General features: G+C 33.9%; 1 protein-coding gene across 6 annotated transcripts in view; it reads right to left on the bottom strand.

Annotated features, from left to right (window-relative positions):
• The window catches only part of LOC128168234 (multidrug resistance-associated protein 1-like), a 404,229-nt gene that overhangs the window by 211,672 nt on the left and 165,924 nt on the right, over positions 1-26,633 (bottom strand). For all 6 annotated transcript variants that reach the window (XM_052834423.1, XM_052834426.1, XM_052834422.1 and 3 more), the window contains one exon: positions 20,627-20,804. In XM_052834423.1, coding sequence (XP_052690383.1) covers positions 20,627-20,804 — 178 coding nt within the window. The remainder of the gene's footprint in view (positions 1-20,626; positions 20,805-26,633) is intronic.

Here is a 26,633-nt window from a genome sequence, read left to right as displayed (position 1 = left end):
AATTTGTTTCTTTTCCAGCGAAAAAATAAATTGGGGGGTAAAATATCGGCGGCTTGTTAAAAACGTGCGATGTTTATGACGTCAATTCTTTGTTTTGCAAATGCCGCATTTGGACCCAAAGTCTCATGACGCGTCACATATAGGAAAGGATAAATGATGTTACATATTACATATATAATCAATGCATAGGCGTCGGAACTGGGTGAAGGGGGAGGGGGTTCCCCCCCCCCCCCCCACCACTTTTTCTTTTGCAAAGTTAAACATAGCCGTACCCAAAATCTGTTTTTCTTTTTTTTTTGCTTGTCAAGATTTCTGATAAGGTCTAGCCCCCCCCCCCCCCCCCCCCCCCCCCAAATGAGCCTCAATGTATTGACAGGCATATCGCTCTTTTTTTACTAAGGCCCACCCTTTATTTAAAATCAACGTTAACAAATGGCTAAAAATCAAGAGGATTTTCCGCTGTAATTTTTTTCTTAAGAATAGCGAAAATACATTTATCCCCGTAACAGTAATGTTTTAAGCCTTTTTAAAGAGGTCGTTTTGATTTGTGTCTGAAAAACCAACAAATTGGTGTAGATTCATTGTATAAGGAGGGGGCCCCAAAAAGTTGTTACAGCATATCATCCTTTTAATTTTTTTGTACAAGTATTTAACGTTTAGTGAGACATTTCTAGTGATAAATCAAAATATCAGCGTCAATTGAAGAATTATAAGCAAGATACAGAACTCACAATTTTGCTTGGTTTGAGTCAATTTTGTTGTTTACAAGAGTTAATTACATTCAACTTCAGATTTTTTTAGGGCTTTTCGACTTTCGGTCGAAAAGACCTATTGTTTTCGTCTTTTTTTATCATCATTCTCGACAGAATTTGTGTCGGCGATTTTTTTAAAACGAAAAGACATATTGAAACAATTATGCAACTGTCTTAAAGCAATTGTTGATGACACGCGTATGTAAGGTTTTGAACTTCCGGTTCCGTTACTTCTGGTTTTCACAAGGATGTCACTAAAAATTGAATAAAGTGCAATATCTTATTTACTTTTTGAGTTAGAGTATTCAAATTTTAGAATAAGATGTATCTTGTCAAGTTGTACAAATTTGTCAGTAACATTTTTCTATATCTTATCGTTTTTAAGATATTTGACCTTAAACTTGAGAAAAGGGGGGATAAAAAATCAAAAAAAAAATCAAATGACCTTAGAAATTTAAGAAGATGCCTTCATATTGTTAACGTAGCAGTAGTTAACATACATTTTAAGTCTTAACAAAAAATATGTAGTACTTCCGGTTTTATGGGTTGATGAAAATTGTCTATAGGAGTTTCAATGTTAAATTGAAATCACGCGTTCCAAGTTTTCTCAAAAAGTTTTCAAGTTAACATTACAATATTTCACTAGTATAATGACACAAACAATGCGCAGACCGGAAAAGGTCTTGGGTACAAAATTTTGAAACATTAGGGATCTGTAGGGGTTAACGTTGAAAACAGCCCTTTTGCTGTAACTTTTTTATTTCTCTTCCGATTTTCAAAATCTTTTCAGTCTATTGTTTGGAATAAAGAGTACAATCTTAAAATTATGGTCCGAGTGGGCCACTTTTTGACTCCTTATAGGGGTTTGAAAGGCCTGAAGATCACAACTTGTTTAAATTTCAAAAACATTTTCAGAAAGAGTTATCTCGCTTTGCTCCAAGAATATAGAGCATAAATACTGTAGGCATACCAAATTTGGTGTTTGGGGAATGAATACTTACTTCAATATGATTTTTTGAAAATATTCTTCTGGAAATTAGAAGTGAAGCTACCTGTTAAGTTCTGGAGTTATCTTTCTTTTCACATTGCACTACTCATAAGTTCCTATCTAAGCAACTGGGGATACCAAGGCGTTTAGAACTTTTTAGAATATTTTTGTTGAACATTCAATTAAAAAGGGATAATGGGGCTGTCGAAAAGCCCTTGCTTTTTGTTGAAGACAACAAGAAATCTGTGAGCCAATGCTCACTAGTGATACCCCCGCTATGATGTGAATATGCAAAATAAGCAAAGTCGACATTTAACAGAAAGCTGGCATCCGATTGGTACAGAAATATATCCCACAATATGGCATGCCTAAACAAATAGTGTGTTAAAATTTCAAGCATCTGCGATAAATAGCTGCTGAGAAATCTTTGACGAAAATTTGTTTGAAAATTTTGGCTAAAATAAAGTACTCATTTAACAGGAAGATGACGTCCGATTGGTACAAAAATATATCCCGCAATATGGCATGCCTTAACAAACACTGTGTAAAAATTTCAAGCATCTGCGATAAATAGCTGCTGAGAAATCTTTGACGAAAATTTGTTTGAAAATTTTGGCAAAAAATAAACAAAGTCGTCATTTAACAGGAAGTTGACACCCGATTGGTACAGAAATATATCCCACAATATGGCATGCCATAACAAATAGTGTGTTAAAATTTCAAGCATCTGCGATAAAAAGTTGCTGAGAATTCTTTGACGAAAATTTGTTTGAAAATTTTGGCAAAAAATAAACAAAGTCGTCATTTAACAGGAAGTTGACGTCTGATTGGTACAAAAATACATCCCACGATATAGCATGCCTATACAAATACTGTGTAAAAATTTCAAGCTTCTGCGATAAACAGTTGCTGAGAAATCTTTGACGAAAATTTGTTTGAAAATTTTGTTTAAAAAATAAGCAAAGTCGTCTTTAACAGGAAGTTGACGTCCGATTGGTACAAAAATATATCCCACAATATGGCATGCCTATACAAACACTGTGTAAAAATTTCAAGCATCTGCGATAAGCAGCTGCTGAGAAATCTTTGACGAAAATTTGTTTGAAAATTTTGGTTAAAAAATAGGCATGCCTTAACAAACGCTGTGTTAAAATTTCAAGCATCTGCGATAAGTAGTTGCTGAGATAAATGCGACAGAAATTTTTGTTACGGACGGACAGACGGACGGACAGACAGACACACAAGGGTAAAACATTATACCCCCTCTCCTTCGGAGCGGGGGTATAAAAAAAGTTCTAGTTAAACTTGGTATTTCCTATTCAGAATGAACAAAAGCATGGCCTCAGTTCTGTGAGCAAAGCTCTGTATCTTGAGAAAATTGTAAACAATTAACAAAGAGGAAACATGCATTAAAACAAAGAAAATGCACAATTTATTTTTCATAACATATATATACCTATATATTTCTAGCAGTAAAAACAATCTCCGTTTAGACTGAAAATGCAGAGCATCTTAACAAAACACATTGCATTATAATCAACCATACTGGTACTGTACCAGTTATCGGCTAAACTGAGAGTTTGGGTTTACAGCATGCGACTATCCGAGATTTTTCAATTCAGTCGTCTGTTTCGAATAAAGAAAAGTAAGTTTGCTTGAAAACTTTCTTGAATATGTTTTAAACATGAGCTTTAACGATCATTGTTTACCGCTGATTTACATCTTTGCACTTTCAGCATTGGGGGAAGTGACGTAATAAGTTAAAAATAGAATATGACCTCTTTGTGATACGTTATTATATCCTTTCTTTGATTTGACATATAATATCAATACATATTAAATTTCTCAACAATAGGAATTCACTAAATTCTGAAGGATTAATAGAGTAGTTGAACGCCTGATTGCACAATTATGTATTGAACAGCATACGTTTTTATGTATTACCGTATGATGATAAACGGATAATTTTATGAGTTTTGTTTATGTATAATAACCCCCACGACCTACAGGTTGACCCTGCAAGGAACATAATTCAATTTTCACTTTGCAGAATATGAAATCAACATGTAAAGGAATTTTACTGGGTTATTATCACGAAGCCGATAATTGGTACAGTAAATCGTAAAAACTCGGCTAAATAGCACGAAAACAATATGTTTGGGTTCTAAATTGTGATAAATTCTAACAGATATAAAAATAAGGAGTTCACCATTCAAAGTATGTCAAGTTTTATTCAAATATATCAAGAAATAAGGAAACACAAAAAGAAAACGTAAAATTATAGCCGATAACTGGTACAGTGCCAGTAACATAGAGATTATACCGAATTACCAATAGAATGTATAGTATTTATAATATAATATGTTGTTAGTGCATCAGATTTCACTCATCTTGCGCAGGTAAACAACTAACTGTCTGATTTACCGAAGTCTATATTTGATTCGATATGTAAAAATTCCAAAATACAGGCGATATTTTCCCTCAAGTTAAAAAGCATAAACGAAATTCAAAACAACGTAAAAACAAGGTCACGAGTAAAAAATGTCAACGCATTGAACGATTTAACCTCAATTCACTTCACGAAATCAGCAAAGATATATTTAGCATGTTTCAAGTATCCCTTCGCATGTAAACAACAAGCAAATTCATCTTTGTCAGTTTGACCCGTTTGTCATGCGTCTACATTCAAACATGGCTGCCTTAAACAATGAACTTTCGTTTTCGATATGGAATACCGAACCTAAAGTTATAAACTAATAGACAGCGATTATCTCTTTTTTTTAATTTTCGTAAATTACTCAAATTTGAAGCAGAATTCGCCAATAATTTTTGCAATTTATATTTTTTCTTCCCATAAGGATTATTTTTGCAAAATTACGTTGAATTTGACTCAGTAGTTCTTGAGATGAGGATTTTTTAAAATGCACCCCCCTTTTTCTACAGTTTAGAGGTTTTCTCTGCTTTAAAAAAAGATCGGTATTTCATTTCTGCAATTTATATTTGTCTTCCCATAAGGCTGCTTTGTTCCAAACTTAATTCAAATTGGACAAGCCTTTTTAGATAAAAAGTGTAAAATGTAAAAATGTTTACAGACAGACAAAATGTGATCAGAATAGCTCACTTGAGCTTTCAGCTCAGGTGAGCTAAAAACGAATTATATTGCATACAATTTAAATAGATATTTTTGCAGATACACATTCCGCATACGATTTGTTAACATTGTTTTTATTTCCACACACCCTAGCCGATTGCCAAAACATTTCAGCCCAAATTCAAATATCACACGGAAAATAACGGGTTCAATTAAAATACAACTCTGGTTTTAACTAAATAAAATTATATGATAAATATTTTGTTTCTGTAAAATCTGATGCATAAAAAACAAATAATATTGCATAAAAGTTAATTTTTACACAGGTACACACTCCGCGTATGATTTAATATATTCGATACATATGTAAATATGTTACGTACTTTTTCCTAAGAACTTCGATTGTTTACATAAATTTTTTATTTTCAATGCTTACAGATATGATTTACATGTACTATTGGTTAATTTGATCTAAAAAATTAAGAAATTAGTATCATGATAGAATGCTGGATAGGATTTTACTATAAACGGTTAATACGACACATGTAAGATAAATAGACAAGAGGCCCAATGGGCCACATTGCTCACCTGAGCAACACTGGCTTTATATGGGCGTTCAAAAGATATTGTGCCATATGAATTCTAGACGTTTCGTGACCAAGATGTTAAGGGACCCGGACGTTTCGTGACCTGACAAGATGTTTAGGGACTAAGACTTTTTGGGTCCTGGATCTTTTGGGACTTAGAATAAGATCTTCATTAGTCTCCTCATAATTAACACCTGGGTACACCTATCCACAGGTCAGGCTAAAAGGTGTGATCTGATTGTTTTTATAACAATTATCGGTAGCCCCGATCCCTCCTTGGATATTTCTAGTAAATGTATGAAATAATGGCTGAGGTAACCGTATAATAGATCAACTGTTAATATTACTGTCGGGGCTTATTAACTTGACCCTTTTTGGTACAGGCTCCTGTACCCTTATTTTTTTCGTCGACAAAATGCCATTTTGGGAAAAAATAGTTTTACTCAGTTATATGACTCAACGCAAGTAGGCAAAAAACAAAAAAGAAAGGAGTTTTTCCTGGTTTTCATTTGCATGTTACATGTTTAATCATTAAATTAATGTTTTCATTAAAATCAACCACACTTTACAGATCACTCAGACAATTTGATAAGGATCGATATCTCACCTATAGAGCTTTTACCGGACCCGCATGCAAAGGATAGTATGCCATGTTACGATTCATTATTTTTTAAAAATTGATAATAATACGGCTTCATCATGGATTAATTATGCAGCTAAGTTACATCTTTCATCATAGCCTTTCATCAAGTCCCAAAAAAAATTATTCTAAGTCCCAAAAGGTCTCGAAACGTCTTTAACATTAGGTCACGAAAAGTCTTAGTCTCTAAACATCTTGCATCCTGCCATATGGCCCCTCTGTAGATTAACCAATAATGAATATTCGAATTCTAAACTTATTTTTGCACATATTTACCTTTATGGAATACTATTTTTACCGAAAATAAGATCATATGCAAAATAAATAATTAAATATTTAGTTGGTGTCCACTTTATAAAACGATTAAAATACATGAGAGCATAAAGGTACATTTTCTCCCTCCACTACTTACTAGTTATTGTATTTTATTTTTAAAAATCCTATATGTAAAAGAAGAAAAGTGTGAATTCATTTCATATGACGTTTCATATCCCTACTCACTTGACTGAATAAACTTGAAAAATATTGTCACATATGTTAAAGAGCTATATTTCAAATCAATGTATTGGCAGGCATGTCGCTCTATTGTACCAAGACCCACCATTTATTTTCATCTTTATTAAACAAGCAAAGATGATTTTCCGTTGCAATATTTTTTTAAAGAACAATGATAATGCTTTTATCCTCATAATAATAATGTGTTTGCACTATGGAAACTGTTAAAAAGAACTCGTTTTGTATTTACTTGTGTTAAAAAAACTCTCAATTTGTGTAGATTTTATGCAATTCATCGTTTAAGAAGGGGCACCAGAAAGAAGTTACAACATATAATCCTTTTAGCAAGACATTTCAATATAATTGATAAACCAAAATTTCAGCATCAATCGTAGAATTATAAGCAAGATACATAGCTTGGTTTGAGTCATGTTTTTGTTAACACGAGTTATTAAATTCAACTTACGATTTTTAATTTTGGTATTTTCTATTCACCATAGCTGGATTTAAAATATAAATGAACTAAAGCATGACCTCAGCTTTGTGTACAAACATTCAGTAGCATTGTGCACAAAGCTCTGTATCTTGCTTTATATAGCTCGAAGCTTGACTCTCAGGTTAGTAAATTGAAAATTGTAAACAGTTAAAACAAGAGAAAAAATGCACTAAAACAAAGAAAAAACACAAATTATTTTTCATCATATCTATACATATAGTGTTAAATCTAAAGCGAACTAGCGTGGCGCGGCACCATGCCCCATTTTATCAGCGCCATGCCCTTTTTCTAAACGCCATGCCCTTTTAATAATAAATAAAAGTAATGCCCTTCTTATTTAAAGTAAATTTAATTCAAAACCACCATTGCCCTAGCCTCTATTAAACCAACACGCGCTGGACTTCACGTACGGGTGACCTGAGACAACAGACGATACAGGTAAACTAGAGAGGCCCAAGCTGAGGGGGTATACACAGCTGTCCTGTATGAATGGGTGATTTGACATCTAATTACTGGTACAATAATTTGATAAATAACAACTGAATTATCTCCTTGAAATTAGTAGGCTAATTGTACAAGCTATATAGCTTATCATTGAGACATCGTAAGGTTATCTATAAATTGAATTAACACAAAAGAATATATTTCATGAAGATAATTTGAAATTTTAACACTGAGGCACCTAAAACCATGTTTTGACTAACGAAACATTTGAATAAAAATGTAGATGTGAAGTTTTCTTATTCTTTTTTAAGCTTTTAAACAATCGTCTGATTTACCAGAATTTTCTCTGTTTCCCAAAAAACATTACTTTTTCCTTGAAGGATGCAGAAACTTAATTCACAATAAAGATTGTTATGCAGATTTTAATGCAAATTGATTTTAAAAAAGCTTAAAACAACAATTTAAATATCCAAATTTCTGTGGTAAAAAGGGTTTAATAATTTTGCCATCAGTTGTCTACATATTCTCTTGACTGAGAAGTGGACAGGCATAGCCTACATCAATGCTATTCCTGTCCACTTCTCAAAAGATAATACTGTCTACATTATACATGTCCTATGATTCATTACTGGATACAGATGTGTTTAAGTTCACATATTACATAAAGCCTATATGAAATAAAGAATTTTTAATGCATTTTTGAATTACTTTAAAACTAGTTAGACCAATGCCATGACTGTTCTAAGGGATAAAAATAAATGTGAATCAATTTAAGAAAGAAAAAAAAGATTGATTCAGAAAATACAATATTGAATAAGACTTATGTGAATGCAAAAGCAAATCATTTATTGTTCAATTATCTTGTTTCATTACAGATCTCGAGGTCACACTTATGAGTTTTATGATGCAAAATTTTCCTTATAATACGCTTGTTTCAAGGATTGATGATTTATAATATTACCATAGAAAAGGATGCCCCTTTCAAGGTTTTATAATTATTTTCCCCGGAGAGAAGTGCCCTTTTTACCATTATTTAACATGCCCTTTTCAAATCCTAGATTTAACACTAACATATCTATTTCTAGCAGCGATAATAATCTCCGTTTAGATTGAAATTGCTGAGCTTCTTAACAAGAGGCCCATGGGCCACATCGCTCACCTGAGGAACAATAGGTATGATAAAATCAGCTTAATGGAGTAATAATACAAACTATCTGAACAATGTACAATAATACATGTATATCCTGTATAAATAAAATCCATCCCCCCCCCCCTCCTGGATATTCTTATGTTTATAATCATTAGTCCCTTTTTTAACAGGATGATTTTATAGTCATATCACATGTTGAGTATTGCAGTTCTCAAAAAGATCCTTACCAATTGTTTATATATGGGATATAAAGCTACATCAAACTCTGTACTTTCTTGTGAGGCTGAAGAATTCTCCTGGAGCCAAAGTCTTAACAATTATAAAGAATCATCTGGCTGATTAGTTTCTGAGAAGGTTTTTAAAGATTTACTCTATATATTCCTATGTAAAACTTGATCCCCCATTGTGGCCCCACCCTACCTCTGGAGGTCATGATTTTCACAACTTTGAATCTACACTACCTGAGGATGCTTCCACACAAGTTTCAGCTTTCCTGGCTGATTAGTTTCTGAGAAGAATATTTTTAAAGATTTACTCTAAATATTCGTATGTAAAACTTTGACCCCCCATTGTGGCCCCACCCTACCTCTGGAGGTCATGATTTTCACAACTTTTTATCTACAATACCTGAGGATGCTTCCACACAAGTTTCAGCTTTCTTGGCTTAATGGTTCTTGAGAAGAAGATTTTTGAAAATTTCTCAAAACTTTTCATTAATTTCTAATTATCTCCCCTTGAAAAAAAATGTGGCCCTTAATTTTCACAACTTTGAATCCCCTTTGCCTAAGGATGATTTGTGCCAAGTTTGGTTGAAATTGGCCCAGTAGTTCTTGAGAAGATGTTGAAAATATGAAAAGTTTACAGACAAACAGACGAACGACAGACAAAATGTGATCAGAAAAGCTCACTTGAGCTTTCAGCTCAGGTGAGCTAATAAAACATGTTATATTAATCAACCATTAAGTAGAGATGGTACCGAATTACATGTACAAACATAATGAATAGTATTTTACAATTATAATTATGTTGTTAGTGCATCAGATTTTGCGCAGGTTCATGTAAACAATCTGATGTCTGATTAACCGGTCTACACATAAAAATTTTAAATTCTAAAATATGACGATGGTCCCTCTCAAGTTTATTAAAACAAGAGGCCCATGGGCCACATCGCTCACCTGAGGAACAATACGTATGATAAAATCAGCTTAATGGAGTCATAATACAAACTATCTGGAAAATGTACAATAATACATGTAGATCCTGTATAAATAAAATACATTTTCCCCCCTGGATATTCTTATGTTTATAATCATTAGTCCCTTTTCTAACAGGATGATTTTATAGTCATATCATATGCTGAGTATTGCAGTTCTCAAAAAGATCCTTTACAATAGTTTATATAATTATAGGATATAAACCTACATCAAACTCTGAACCTTCTTGTGAGGCCATAATTCTCCTGGGGCCTGATAGGATTAACGCACAATAGGATTAACACATGATAGAACAGTATACACGCACGATACGATAGTATATTTTTCTTTCTTTTTTATTATCATACAACTTTACATAGAAAAAGTAATCAATGTTTAGAATCTAACAAGGACTATATTTTTGGCACACTATTGGCATAGAAAAATATCACATGTTTCGCAATTCACAATTGCTGCAGATTTACGTGTCGGTTTTAGCATTTTTAAAACAATAACATTAATGTTGGATTTTTTTAGTAATGTGAACTACATGTAATGATATGATACTTGGGTTTCAGAATATGTTTTTAAAATATGATTTGCCTATCAAATTAGATTTTAATAAGCTTTTTAAAGCGCCCATTCTATACATTGATTTTGTGAAAAAATCACTAAAATCAGTTTTTCTCTCTTATTAACAAAATGGTCAATATATTAGCTTTTCTGTCAATTTATATCTTTATATAAAGTCTTTATTATACATAATAATCAGAAATATTTCATTATTGAAAACATAAAAAAATAATCAAAATTTCTTCAAAATTTTAGAAAATTAGAGGAAATGCAGGCTAAGCAAAATCAATTTTAGTTTAAATATTTAGTCCAATTTAGTAGTATAAGCTGATAGATATTCTGAAATTCTATCATTTCATTGACGAATAGAATCTTAAAATCTTAAACAAATGCCTACAGAACTACAAAGAGCTACACTGATTTTTATCATCCTTTACGCTGAGGAAAGAGGTAGTGACCTTGACCTGATGCAAAAACAAAAAGGTCAAATTTGATTAAACTGATAGAATAATTTGGTAATATGATCCGTTTGACTGTGTCATGAATTTCTTATTATAAGAGGTATGTTTGATAACGAGAAGACTCCTTCCTTAATAAACAGTACGAAAACAATAAGGTCTTCCGCTGGAAACAGAAGACCTTAAGGATGACGTTTACTCAGAATGAAAAAAAAAATCCACGGATGATAATGAAAAACCAACTTTTGTGTGTTATAGACCTTACATGGTAGAGTTATTCTTCACTTTCAAAAAAGTAGGTCAATGACCTACTTTTTAAGTTAATGGCCATTGAATATTTTTTGAAAATTTAAGAAAAATCCATAAAAATTTTACACTATGATTGAGGTTTTCTTAATTGTGAAAATAATAAAAATTGCTTAACTCCTTAATAAACGAAATACAGTTTATGAATGGTACTGACATTAAGATACAAAGCATTAAGTTTTTTTTTTTGGGGGGGGGGGGCTAGACCTTATCAGAAATCTTGACAAGCAAAAAAGGAAAAAAAAATTGAATACTGCTATATCTGAATTTGCCAAAAAAAGATATATCACATGATAACATTTTCACATGATAACATTTTCATTCGAGTGTATTCATCGATCAATTGAGTAAGGTTATAAAACGTCACACAATTTCATGCTGGTAAGCAACAATCGTTTATAATGTGAAAGACCAATCAAATTTTTGAATGTTCCTAATTTGAGCACCTTGAGGTAAAATTTTCTTCTTTCATGTGTAGAAATCTTTTAAAAATAAAATACAATATTTAGCTAGCATAATGTAGTTGAAGATGAATATGTACCTATATATATGCATTTTCTCATATATAATTTGATCGTTTTAAAAAGTGAGGGGGCAGAACCAAACAAGAGGCCCAGGGGCCACATCGCTCACCTGAGCAACAATTGCCTTAATTCTGATCAAATTAGCATTACAGTATCAAAATATCTTGACAACTGAGTACAGCAGATCTTGCTACGAAAAAATTGAAAATCTGCAAATTTTTATCCACCTCTTATTTTTTGGTAAATACCAAGCCCCTTTTGTTGTTGTACCTGTAAGAAGATTTTTCTCTATTCCTATATACCCCCCCCCCCCCCCCATTTCGTGGCCCCACTTTTCTCAAGGGAATCATGGTTTCATAAAACTTAAATCTGCATAACCTGCAAAACTTTCCCAGAATATTTTTAAAAAAATTTCTCTTTATATTCCTATGTAAAAATTCAAACCGCCATCACGGTCCCGCCCTACCACTAGGGACTGTGATTTTGCAAACTTGAATTTACACTACCCGAGGATGCCTCTACACAAGTTTAAGCTTTTCTGGCCAAATAGTCTTTAAAAAGAAGATTTTTAAAGATTTTCTCTAGATATTCCTAAGTAAAAATTCATCCCCCATTGTGGCCTCACCCTACCCCTGGACTATTATTTAAACAAACTTGAATCTATAAAAAAAACTAAACTTTATTTCACAACGATTGATAAGCAAGTTCTAAGCAACTTATATTAATATCTCTCAATGGCACGGATGTTAGCGCGAGGGGGGCATTGGTGTGGGAAGAAGCCGGAGAACCCGGAGAGAACCCACGTGTCCAAGCGGGCGACCACCATACCCTATCACATACCATCACTGTCGATCACTGGGATCGAACTCGGGTCGCAGCGGTGACAAGCGAGTGCATTGTCCACTACGCATACTTGAATCTATATGATCTGGGGATGCTTCAACTCAAATTTGGGCTTTCCTGGCCTAATAGTTTTGAGAAGAAGACTTTAAAAGATTTTCTCTATATATAAAAATTCATCCCCCATTGTGGCCTTGCCCTACCTCCAGGGACCATGATTTGAACAAACTTGAAAATACACTTCCTGAAGAAGGTTACACGCCAATTTGAGCTTTCTTGGCCAAATAGTTTTTAAAAGAATTTTTTAAAAAGATTTTCTCTATATATTCCTATATAAAAATTTATCCCACAATTGTGGCCCCACCCTACCCCCGGGGACCATGATTTGAACAAACTTGAATCTACACTATCTGAGGATGCTTCCACTCAAATTTGAGCTTTCCTGGCCTAATAGTTCTTGAGTAGAAGATTTTTAAAGATTTTCTCTATATATTCCTATGTAAAACTTGATCCCCCTATTGTGGCCCCACCCTACCCCCGGGAACTATGATTTGAACAAACTTGAATCTACACTACCTGAGGATGTTTCCATTTTAATTTGAGCTTTTCTGGCCGAATAGTTTTTGAGAAGAAGATTTTTAAAGATTTTCTCTATATATTCCTATGTAAAACATGATCCCCCTATTGTGGCCCCACCCTACCCCCGGGGACCATGATTTGAACAAACTTGAATCTACACTACCTAATGATGCCTCCACACAAGTTTAAGCTTTTCAGGCCGAATAGTTTTTGAGAAGAAGATTTTTTAAAAATACCAAATAACAAATTTTCAATAAATCTCAATTATCTCCCCTTTAAAGAGGGCGTGGCCCTTCATTTGAACAAACTTGAATCCCCTTCACCTAGTGGTGCTTTGTGCCAAATTTGGTTTAAATCTGCCTAGTGGTTCTTGAGAAGAAGATGAAAATGTGAAAAGTTTACAACAACAAGGACAACCACGACAGACAACAGACAAATTGTAATCAGAAAAGCTCACTTGAGCCTTTGGCTCAGGTCAGCTAAAAACATAGGTAATCACAGATTACAAAGCTCACCGAGACCAGACATCACCCTTATGAGAGACCACCTTTATCATATTAAATGAAAATCATACTTTATGATCTTGGATATTCATGGATTCTGTTTTGACACAATATCGTATATCATCTGTTAAAAAATTGTATGATAATCATATGTTCATATGTTAATCAATACAATAATATAAATTTTAATATTGCATCCTATCATATTTACAACATAAATCATATAATACAATAAAATACCATAATAAACAATGATGAGATATGATATTGTAACGTATGACATGACATTGTTTTGTGTTGTACGTTATTGTATTTGATCATATAATACAATATCATAATATATAAAACAATATAGTATTATATTACAATATCATATTACATAATACATCATAACATTGAAACATATGATATTATATTGTATAATATAGTATTATATTGTATGATACTGTATCATTTGTGAAACATAATATGATATTGTATCATATGATACAATATAATTCTATACAACATTGTATGGTATCAAATGATACAATATTATGTGATAAAGTAAAATATATAATACAACATTATATTATACATATTGTATCAAATGATACAATAATATATTTTACAATATCATATAATACAATTTCATGTGATGTGATAATATATCATATTATAAACCAATATCATATTATACAATATCGTATGATACGATATTATATTATATCACAGTATCATATTATACAATTTCATGTGATATAATTCTATATAACAGAAACTAATATCATATTATACAATATCGTATGATACAATATTATAGAATATACAATATTGTATCATAGGATACAATATTTTATTTTGCATTATCTTAATATGTAATAAAATCATGTGATAAAAATCATAAATTAATAATACAATATAATATTATACAATATTGTATCATAATATACAATACTATACATAACAATATCATGTTACAATATCATAACATAAAATATCAAAAAAATTGATACAATATCATATCGTATTATATAACTTTTTATAATATTACATATGATATTATATTGTATCATATTAAACAATATTGTTTCATACCATACAATACTATATCATAGGAATCATGTTATATCATTTATCAACAAACACATCTATCTTTCGAGCAGGTTTGAGTGAGGTAGGAGATTTCTTTAGCATCCTTGATAATGGAGATCAGGCTCTGCATCTGAAGCAACCTCTGCATTTCATTTACAACATAGTTAAATCAACTATGCAAGCTATCATCTATAAAACATGTGACCTGTTCCAAAAAAACTAAACCTCATCCAGCATCCGAAACCTATGGCTCAGATTCAGCATTCAAGTCTGTCAGGTGCATCAGTATACATAAGACGCATCTCTAGCAAGTTTGGTGAAGTTCAGACCAGTAATAACTAAGATATCATCTTCAGAGGGCACTAGCAATTAAAACCTTAACCTGCTCCAGCATCCGCAACCTATGGCTCAGATTCAACATCCAAGCCTGTCTGGTGCATCTGTATCATAAGACACACCATCCATTCAAGTTTGGTGAAGTTAGGACCTGTAATAACTAAGATATATTTTTAGCATCCTTGATAATGGAGATCAAGATCTGCATCTGAAGCTTCCTCTGTGATTCATTCATATTACAGTTTAATTAACTATGCAAGTTTGAAATAGTACTATTATCTATTAAACATGTGACCTGTTCCAAAAACCTTAACCTCCTCCAGCATCTGAAACCTATGGCTCAGATTCAGCATTCAAGCCTGTCTGGTGCATCAGTATCATAAGACACACCATCAATGCAAGTTTAATGAAGTACGGACCAGCACTAACTTAGATATTGCTATCAAAGGGCACCTGCAACAAAAACTTTAACCTGCCCCAAAAACCTTAACCTCCTCCAGCATCCGAAACCTATAGCTCAGATTCAGCACTCAAGCCTGTCTGGTGCATCAGTATCATAAGACACACCATCCATGCAAGTTTGGTGAAGTACGGACCTGCAGTAACTTAGATATTGCTATCAAAGGGCACTTGCAACAAAATTTTTAACCTAGTCCAACACCTTAACCTCCTCCAGCATCTGAAATGTAAGACTCAGATTCAGCATCCAAGTCTTTCAAGTTAATAAGTAGGTCCAGATGCATCATCCATGCAAGTTTGGTGAAGATAGGACAAGTAATAGCTTAGATATAAGACCTGCAACAAAAACTTTAACCAGGTCCGGACGCCGACGCCGAGGGTATAGCATAAGCTCCCCCTGACTTCGTCTCAGTGAGCTAAAAAGGGAATTGGAGTTCACGGTGTACCCCTACCAAAAATTTAGTTTTATATCTTGCATAGGATCTTATTTTCGGTAAAACTGGTATTTCATAAGGGTACAATGTCAAAGATTAAGTGTAGGAAAATAAGTGTAAAATTTGGATACAGTTTATTTTATGGGGTTTTTTTTTTCTACCGAAGGCCCAATTATGGCACAGTATCCTTTGTACACCCATATAAAGCCATTGTTGCTCAGGTGAGCGATGTGGCCCCATGGGCCTCTTGTTTGTAGTACTATAATATTTAAAGTTAAGATTTTATTTGTTAGTCGACATAATTTTGCATATTTTCTGTTGGTTTTATCTTGCTTTTTCGTTTAGATAATCGTATGGCACACACTACAAAAATATTGAACAAGAGGCCAACTGGCCTTAACGGTCACCTGAGTAGCATATATCCCATACACAAACTTGTCATGGAGTCTCATATATGCATCTAATTAATTAGGTTTCATACTGGAGTAGAAAAATTATAAATTTGTAATGACGACCACATTTAATTAAAAAGGACTGTGAAACCTATAATTTTGGTGAAAAACTAAAAGATCTGGTCTACAAAATCATGAATTCAGTTTTCCTTTCAGGTGTGTGGGAGTAAAGAAGATAATTTTTTAATGTTATATGCATTAACATCTATACATCCATTTTGCACCTGCCCCAAAGTCAAAACCCATTCTCCAGGGGACATGAAAAATTAAAATTTCAGTAGAGGACTTCCTGGTAAACATAATTATTAGTCAGGTTTTTTTTATACAGATGTGTGAGAATAGAGAAGAAGATTTTTAAACATTATATGCATTAACACTATATTGCCCCCCCCCCCCCCACCCATGGGTCATGAATTTTACAATTTTGATAGAGGGCCTCTTGGACATCATAATCATGCATTTAGTTTTTAACAAATATATATGATAGTAGAGAAGAAGATTTTCTAAGATTTAATACATTTTTACTATATGGCCATCTTGGCCCCACCCTAGAGCCTGAACCCCTGATGAAAGGGTCATGAATTTCACAATTTAGGTTGAGGGCTTCATGGACATCATAATCATTCATTTAGTTTTTAACAAATATATATGATGGTAGAGAAGAAGATTTTCTAAGATTTAATACATTTTTACTATTTGGCAATATTGGCCTCACCCTAGAGCCTCAGAACCCCTGACCCAGGGGCCATAAATTTCACAATTTTGGTAGAGGGCCTCATGGACATCATAACCATGCAACCAGTTTTTTCCTCACATGCGTGGGAGTAGAGAAGAAGATTTTCGAAAATTTGCTTTTTTTGCATATTTGACCCCGCCCGTGGCACCCCAGGGGTGGTAGAGCCATAAATTTCACAATTTAGATTCTTTTTACCATAGAGATGCTTCACACCAAAAATGGTAACTATTGGCCTGGTAGTTTTCAAGAAGAAGTTAAAATGTAAAAGTGTTAACGCACGACGACGGACGAAGACCAATTGCAATAGGTCACCTGAGTGACTCAGGTGACCTAAAAATGTTTAAAAATGATAAAATACACCATATCTCAAAATTTTGATCATTGACCTTATATAAATTTTATGCCAGCAGACAAAGGTCAATATACTTAGTTTAATACTATAAATATTTTAACATCATTCAGTTTTTTGTTATATTGAATCAAAAATGGGTAGTAATTTGAAAACTGATAGAGGAAATTTGTAAGATATCAATCTGATATCCTCAGATAGAGGACTGAGGCTCATTGAGAATTATAAACTAATTGACCGCGATTATCTCTATTTTTATTTTCGTAAATTACTCAAATTTGATACAGAATTCGCCGATAATTTTTGTAATTTATATTTTCCTTTCCATAAGGATTATTTATGCAAAATTACATTGAATTTGACTCAGTAGTTCTTGTCAATGAGAAGAAGATTTTTTAAAATGCACCCCCTTTTTTCTACAGTTACGGGGTTTTCTCTGTTTTAAATAAAAATTGGTCTTTCATTTCTGCAATTTATAATCGCCTTTCTATAGGGAAGCTTTGTGCCAAATTTGTTTAAAATTGGCCCAGTGGTTTTAGAGAAGTTCAAAATGTGAAAAGTTTACAGACAGACAGGCGGACGACGGACAAAATGTGATCAGAATAGCTCACTTGAGCTTTCAGCTCAGGTGAGCTAAAAACAAAATCTGAAAAATTTAATTAGTCCCAATTTCTTCTGTTTTGGTAAAAGTCAAACTTTGTAAGAGCCTAATTCCATAATTTAGTAAAAATATCGATTGTTATGTCAATAATAATTCATTTCATAAATACTTTTTGTATTTAAAATAAATTTTACTCAGGAAATTGAACTTTTCAACAATCCGGATTTGAGAACTCAAACCCTGAGTAAACAACGTCCTTAATAAGAAACAGTACAAAAACTATAAGGTCTTCAGTTGAAAACGGATGACCTTAATAAATTGTCCAGGTGAAAAGAGGGACCGTTCAGACAATTAGCCATTTCCTCTTATTACTTGCTGTCAAAATAGTGGCCACTTTGAAACCATCGTAATAGCAAAGAAAAACATTTTCTTTTGAACATTTACAAACAAAATAAAGACTAAAATGCTATTTTATTGCTAATGCAAGATAAATTATTGCATTTCAAACTATTGACATACAGATTATATCTTTAAAAATTCTCATTGATAAATTACCAGTATGTCTTGAAACAAGGTATATATTATTCTATACCAAAATCAAAAACCAACAAAAACACTAAATTGCTTAATTTAATAATTGGTTAATCTGATAATTTTTCAAAACCCTCTGTATTGCAATATATCACAAAATGGTTTTCACTGGCAATACCAAACTCTACAAAATATCTGGAAAATATTGTATAATAAATGTAGATCCTGTATAAATAAATTCCATTCCCCATCTGAATATTCTTATGTTTATAATCAAGTCCTATTTCTAACAGGATGATTTTAGTCATATCACATGTTGATCATTGCAGTTCTCAAAAAGATCCTAAACAATTGTTTATATATGGGATATAAACCTACGGTACATCAAACTCTGAACCCCTTGTGGGGCCCAAGAATCATCCAGGGGCCAAAGTCTTAACAATTTTAAAGAATCAGCAACATGTAAAACTGCTTGCATATAAGTAAAACCATATATACATGTTAACATTTCAGTTTTTACGAATAATTAAAATGTTTTCCTTTGTACAACTGGATAATCAATGTGGCCCCACCCTACTCCTCTTCAAGATTTTGATTTTTTCGAATTTGAATCTACACTATCTGCAGTTGCTTCCACTAAAGTTTAAGCATTTCTAGGCAAATGTTTTTTTAGAAAAAGATTTTAAGATTTTTCTCTATATATTACTAGGTAAAAATCCCCCCTCCCCTTTTTGACCCCATCCTATCCCCAGGGATCACGATTTGAACAAACTTAAATCTTCACTACCTGACGATGTTTCACAAAAGTTTCAACTTTCCTGGCAGATTGGTATTTCTAAAGAATTTTCTTTATAAATTATATTTCTATGTAAAAATTTGACCCACCTATTGTGGCCCCACCTTACCATGATTTTCACAACTTTGAATCTACACTACCTGAGGATGCTTCCACATTAGTCTCAGCTTTCCTGGTCAAATTGTTCCTGGGAAGAAATTTTTTAAAGATTTGCTGTATATATTTCTATGTAAAAATTCAACCCAAATTGTGGACCCACCCTACCCCCGGGGGTCATGATTTTCACAACTTTGAATTTACACTACCTGAGAATGCTTCCACACAAGTTTCAGCTTTCCTGGCCAAATGGTTTCTGAGAAGATTTTTTATGATTTACTCTATACATTCCAATGTAAAAATTCGGATGCCATTGTGGCCCCAATCTATCCCCATGGATCATGATTTTCTCAACATTTAATCTACACTACCTTACCTGACAACGCTTCCACAAATTTTCAGCTTTCCTGGCAGATTTGTTTCTGAGAATTTTTTTTTAAAGATTTACTCTATATATTCCTATGTAAAATTTTGACCCCATTGTCCACCCACACTACCCCCGGGGGTCATGATTTTCATAACTTTTAATCTACATTACCTAATGATGCTTTCACATGAGTTTCAGATTTCCTGGCCTAATGGTTCTTGAGAAGAAGATTTTTGAAAATTTCTCAGAAATTTTTAATAATTCCTAATTATCTCCCCTTGTAAAAGGGTGTTCGCCTTTATTTTCACAACTTCGAATCTACTTGCCTAAGGATGCTTTCTGCTAAGTTTGGTTGAAATTGGCCCAGTGGTTCTTGAGAAGATGTTGAAAATGTGATAAGTTTATAGACAGACAGAAAGATGGACGGCAGACAAAATGTGATCAGAATAGCTGACTTGAGCTTTCAGCTCAGGTGAACTAAAAATAGAACATACACTACTTGAGAATGCTTTCACACAAGTAACAGTTTTTCTTGCCGATTGGTTTTTGGTTAGAAGATTCTTTTTTAAATGCCACCAAATTTCAATAATTCTAAATCATCTACCCTTTACAGAGGGGGTGCCCCTTCAATTGAACAAACTTGAATCTCAATATCCAGTGTCAACCAAATTTGTGCCAAGTTTTGGAGAAGATGAAAATGTAAAATTTTTACAACAATGACAGACAACAGACAAATATTGATCCTTTTGCATAGGTGAGCTCAAGAAAAAACATACTTTTCTGTATATAAGGCAGGTTACTGATGTGCGGATTCTCATTCCAAGTAACTGACAACCTTGGAAATATTGATGCAATATCAATGACTGAATCATAGCCAAAATAAACATCAGCACAGAATAGAACATTCCCCGCCAACTGTATTCTGTTTTATCTTCAATGAATTGAATCAACAGCCTGGAAATAAAAGAAATCAATGTACATTAGGTGAAAAACTGCATTCCTAAGCATTTAAGGTGGCTTAAAGATGACTTCTAGTAGCTTTAAGGATATACATGTACTTTATTTAAGCCATTTATATGACATTAAGTAATAAGTAACGTATTTTTCGGAAATTAGGTCGATATATTAGGGGATATCGCCTGGTAGAAATAAAAAAAAAAAAAACGATTCGTTCTTATAATAGAATACATTTATTATTAAGTTTTTTTCTGATTAACCAAAATAAAACTCTCGATGAAATCTAAGCCAGGTGTCTCCGAAATCAGTCTGGGTAGCGCCTACTGTATATACGCAGTTGAACTCTCGGCACGTGCTGCTCATGCCCATGCTCAGGCTTCGATAAGATCAGAGGTTGACTTGTGTGTATATACACAGTAAAAAGTCACACAGAAACACAGGGTTGCATGTGCTACCGTTTTAATGACTCCAGGCTAGGTTACTATACCCGGTTAACACCAGTTTGTACACATGGCAGGGAAGTAATAAAAAAAACGCTCTTAAGAATTAATTCCGCCATACTGAATAAATTGGTTTGAAAATTTGATGCAATTTCAGACATTTTCTTTCTATGTTTTTAAGAAATGCATTTTATTTCCATTTTGTTTAAAACTGTGAAATAAGATTAAAGGCTATTATATGATTACGCTATTGGTTTAAACCATGTTTTCATTCAAACTAGCGGTATTTTTTCGACCAATTCTTCGAAGTCTACCTATTTATACTTTTTTAATTTTTTTGCTTTAACGGGTTTCTTTGCCCAATAAACAGTATCGACCTATTTTTCAAAAAATACGGTACTTTAATATCTGTTAGAAATATTCCCTGGACAAATTACCGCAATAATATGTTTTATTCGAATTTGGTTTCAATTTTACTGTGCAATGTTACCTTCACACTAGTACTATATGGATGCCATGTGATGATGTGTTTATAACAAGAGGCTCATGGGCCACATCGCTCACCTAAGCAACAAATGGCTAACTACTTTGACTAAAAACACTTTAAATAATAGCACATATTAAAGCGCAGTCTCAGAATATGCGCATTTATCTTAGTATACCTTCCATGCTCATTCCGGATTTATCTAGGTTGTGCATGCTGAGTTCCAAAATAGCTTTTTTACTAAGTACTTTTTTATATTACGTCATGTCCTCCTTTTCAATCTTCACATCATCAAGCAGAGGTTAAAATTTTCTCTGATAAATTATCATTATTTGCCTAACAATTTCTTAAAAATAACATTCAAAGTTTATACATCTCTTTGCATACGCTTACCGTAATCCGGTGAATATAATACGCACTTTTTTCCAACCATTTTTTACCATGAGAAAGGGGTGCGTATTATACATCCCTATAGGATTTGGACATATTTTTCCCTAGGTGAAGCACGGGATATCGTACTACAGTATTACCTATGCTGTTCACAGACAAGACCGATACCCCGCTGTACATCGTAACATTACTTCATTGCCACATATATATTATTATTTAACCCTTAGGAAACCATTATTATAGCATGTAATTAAAGAAAACGTATACTTCAAGTCTGTTAATAATAAACTGTTTTCAAATGGCCTTTAAAAATTAATTTGATCTGTCTATTCTTTATCTCCATGTACGCCACCATTACTGCTGTTATTAATAGAATGCAGGATTGGATGGCCACGTGCTCTTTGAAAACAGCTTACACATCATGTGGCTCATTTTTAACCATTTTCATGTAATGCTAATTGATTTATTGCAAATAATTATGAGATTAAATAATTCTATAACCTATTCCTGTAATAGAAGCCATTGTTGTGCTCCCCTACCGCTAACGCTTGACACCTTGGGTATCTCTTACACTCCCCTTAGGCTATAAGTGTACTATACACAACACAACTATTTGTGCACATATTTTATTATGTTCCAGGTCTTTAATTGATCACTTTGATCGGAATTATTTAAGAATTTAATTAGGTCCGTTATCTTCATACCTGTACACCGTCTGTTTTTCACTACACAATTATATAACGCTTGTTAAAAGAAGTTGATTTTATTTACGGTAGAATATTTAATACTAGGTCTATTCAAAACATGATTATGAAATAAAGATATTACCGCGATATATTAGTTATAATTAATCAGTATCTAAAAAAATATTGTGTTTTAATTATTTCCGGTAGTGTATTTCAAGCGTGCATACAAAGTATAACTGCTTTGTTGATTCTCAGGATTACCGTTTGGTCAATTTTTTTGATGCGTATTATACATCCCAACAAGCTTTTTTCCACCACTTTCAGACCCAAAGTGGGGGGTGCGTATTGTACACTACTGCGTATTATATTCACCGGATTACGGTACTTTAAATTATTATTCGTTGTTGGGATTTGCAGATGGCAGTTAATCTTATCGGATTGTTGTCTTTTACCCAAACTTGTTTTACTGTGACCTTCACACACGCCATATTCATTGTTACAACGTGGGCTATCGGGCCACGCTTCTTTTTGATTACATGTCAGTACCGTTTATTTACTTGTTTAATTAGACACTTTTTCATTTACAATAATATATTTACATTCTACTGTGTTTTTTCATTAAATTCTGTGATCTTCAAATGCCTCTAAATGCAACAAGTAGTCAAAGGTCAAATTGACGAGTTTTATTATGACGTCACAGACGGTGAACGCTGTAAACTGCAAAGTCACAAGCGAAAATCAAAGTTCACGCTTGTGGCTGTTACTGTGGCTCTTCCATTAATATTAACTTACCCTTAGGATAAGATAGGAATTTTAAGGTATGAATCACATTTGCAGACAAGGCAAGAAGTAAAAAAATGTAAATATAAGCATTAAATCATGATTTTTTGAAGTATACACTCTCATAACTGCAGCGGTGTGTGCATACAAATTTTCATAACGCGCTAATGCGCGTTACTCAATTTGTATGCACACACCGCTGCAGTTATGAGAGTGTATACTTCAAAAAATCATGATTCAATGCTATATTAACAATTTTTTTATATGTTTATTGTAATACCATCAACGCAAACTATGCCCAAGACTAAGGCAAGGCCAGCCCCCATTGAGCGGACGTCCAGGCGACCCTGACTTCACGCCGCAGCTAGGGATGCGGCCCAGCTGACAGTAGTGCAGGCGGCAACCCCACAGGCACTTACAAGCCCAGTTGAACAGTCAGCGCCACAGGCGCCCACAACCAGTGTTTGCACAATACCAGTCACTGGACCAACTATGCCCACAGGTAATTTAACTCTGGTTCCTCTTGACTCAAACCACACAATCCTGCCCTTACCTGTAGGGTCTACACAATTTTCGCTGGGATACTATGTTGACCCTAGCACTAGGGATTAGATCATATCTGGTAAATACATTAACTTGGGGACATTGCTCGTTAGGGACCCAAACAAATCTCATGTTTCCTCCACTCTTGCAATAGATGCAACCGGCCAATTAATTGCCCAACCTAAACCTCAGCACAAAATTCAAAACATTGATCGTTGAACAGATGCATTCATTGTCTTCATGAGCATTTTCACTGCAGCACATCTAGTAAAAATACAACAATTCTTAAAGTACATGCATGACATTAGGCTAGGAAGCCAGAGATCACAGGGCTGGCTCACATATGACAAACAGTACCACATTAGGGCCTCCATTAACCAAAACACAGATTGGGGTGTAGTTGATCCTGAGTTATGGATGATTTACATGACACCCACTGCACCCCAGACCCACACATACAACCAACACCTCAAACAAAAGGGTAACAGCGACAAATGCTTTGACTTCAACTTCAAAGGTGCATGCACCAGACCAAACTGCCAATATGTACACAGATGCCTTAGGTGCAATAATGCACAATCCTCTAACACCTGCTCTTCGGGTACACCTACACAAGCAGCCAAAGTTAACAGGCCATTTCGCTTCAACACACAAAACCAAGGTCAACCCCCCTACCAATACAATAAAAACCCCACAGCCATATTCTCTCGACACCCCAAAGAATAATTGCCTTAATTTGGTCTCTGGGAAGCACCCCAATCCTCATAAAGTCCATTTCACAGTATTTACAACATTACCCAGATAGGCAAGCCACACAAACTTTAGATACTCGTATCGTTTTAAGGAAGGATTTAAATTGATGTACGAAGGACCCAGACTTATTATTTTTTCTCACAACTTAATATCAGCCAATCAATATCCAGATATTTTGCAAACAAAAATCTCTAAGGAGGTGGATGAGGGCCGCATGGCCGGCCCCTTCCTACAACCACCTATGCCCAACATTCATGTCTCGCCAATTGGTTTAGTTCCCAAAGCGGCGGCGGTTGGAGAATGATAACACATTTATCTTACCCACCGTCGTCTCGCATAAATACATACATAGACCCTAAAAATGCAACAGTAACCTACACTTAATTCCTTCGACAAAGTCGTAAATACCATTAGCAAATTGGGAAGGGGGGCCTTGTTAGCAAAAGAGGAAATAAAAAGCGCTTTTATGCTAATACCCATATACCCTGGGGATTTTGAACTGCTAGGACTTTTCTTTGGGGGTGCTTACTATTTCGATAAAATGTTGCCCTTTGGCTGCTCAATTTCTCGTAAAATTTTTGAAACATTTTCTACATTCGTTGAATGGTTGGTCACTCTATTATCAATCTGCTTATCAAATACTCCAAAACCAATCAACTAGGCAAAGGAACCCCCTTGCGCATCAATGCAACTGACACCCAATTTTGTACGATCAAAAAAATGAACAACTATCTACAAGTTCGCCCAAATGTTACAGGCCCCCTGTTTTGCCACTACTCTGGCCAACCTCTAACCCGCTATCAGTTCTCATCAGTACTGGCAAAAGCCCTACAAGTTTTGGGAATCAACAGCAAGTACTACAAATCTCATTCATTCAGGATAGGGGCAGCTACCATTCTGGCACAGCAGGGCCTATCAGAACAAGCCATACAAGCCTAGATTCACAAGCCTATAGGTCTTACATTAGGTAATGCATATTCAGCATTCCCCTTCACTCAATTAAAGCTGCTTGGTCCGATTTTTTTGTAATTACAGTATCAATTTTTTTTTCCATACAAATCATTTATCCTAGAAAGTTATGAACTTTCTCCTATTTACACCAGCAGAATCAGTCTCCTTTCAAAGTTAGAAATATTGAAAGTAAATAAAAATAATTTCTCTTTGGGCAAACGAAAAAACAAACCAAAATGCATCACGGGAATGTTTAGAAAAGGAAACCGCTTGGTTTCGTCCCCCGAATGATTGGGGTTATTCAACCCGCATGCTATGCATAGATTGTAAAGAAAGCAGACTTTTGAAATATTAGCGAACCAAACGTACACATGTTTATTTGCAATTTGTCTGATCATTTCGACCTTTATTTAAAGTGGTGTCAAATTCGTAATACAACCATACCCGTCTCGTCGTCAGGGGTGAAATTTAACATGAGGCGAAATAACGCGGTACCTTTTAATGTCGTTTGTTTTGTTAGCAACTTTTGTACGTATTCTTCTTCATTGAAATTTGGCATAATTGACGGGTAAAACTACTGCAATGTCTATTATTATACATATACTAAGCATAGCCATCGTTTAAGAGCGTGCATAAAATTTGATATAAAATCGGACCAAGCAGCTTTAACAACCGCCTGTTGGCAATCAGTTATCATGTTCCCACAGTTATCATGTTCCCATCCTTAAGATCTTCATTTTAATTGGCTATTTGTATCTGTCATTATTTTAACAAAATTTTTTGCATTCCTAAACCAATT

Source organism: Crassostrea angulata, chromosome 10 (genome assembly GCF_025612915.1).
Source record: "Crassostrea angulata isolate pt1a10 chromosome 10, ASM2561291v2, whole genome shotgun sequence".
Taxonomy (NCBI): Eukaryota; Metazoa; Mollusca; class Bivalvia; order Ostreida; family Ostreidae; genus Magallana; species Magallana angulata.
Note: the sequence above shows the minus strand (reverse complement) of the source record. Positions and strands in the feature narration are given on the sequence as shown.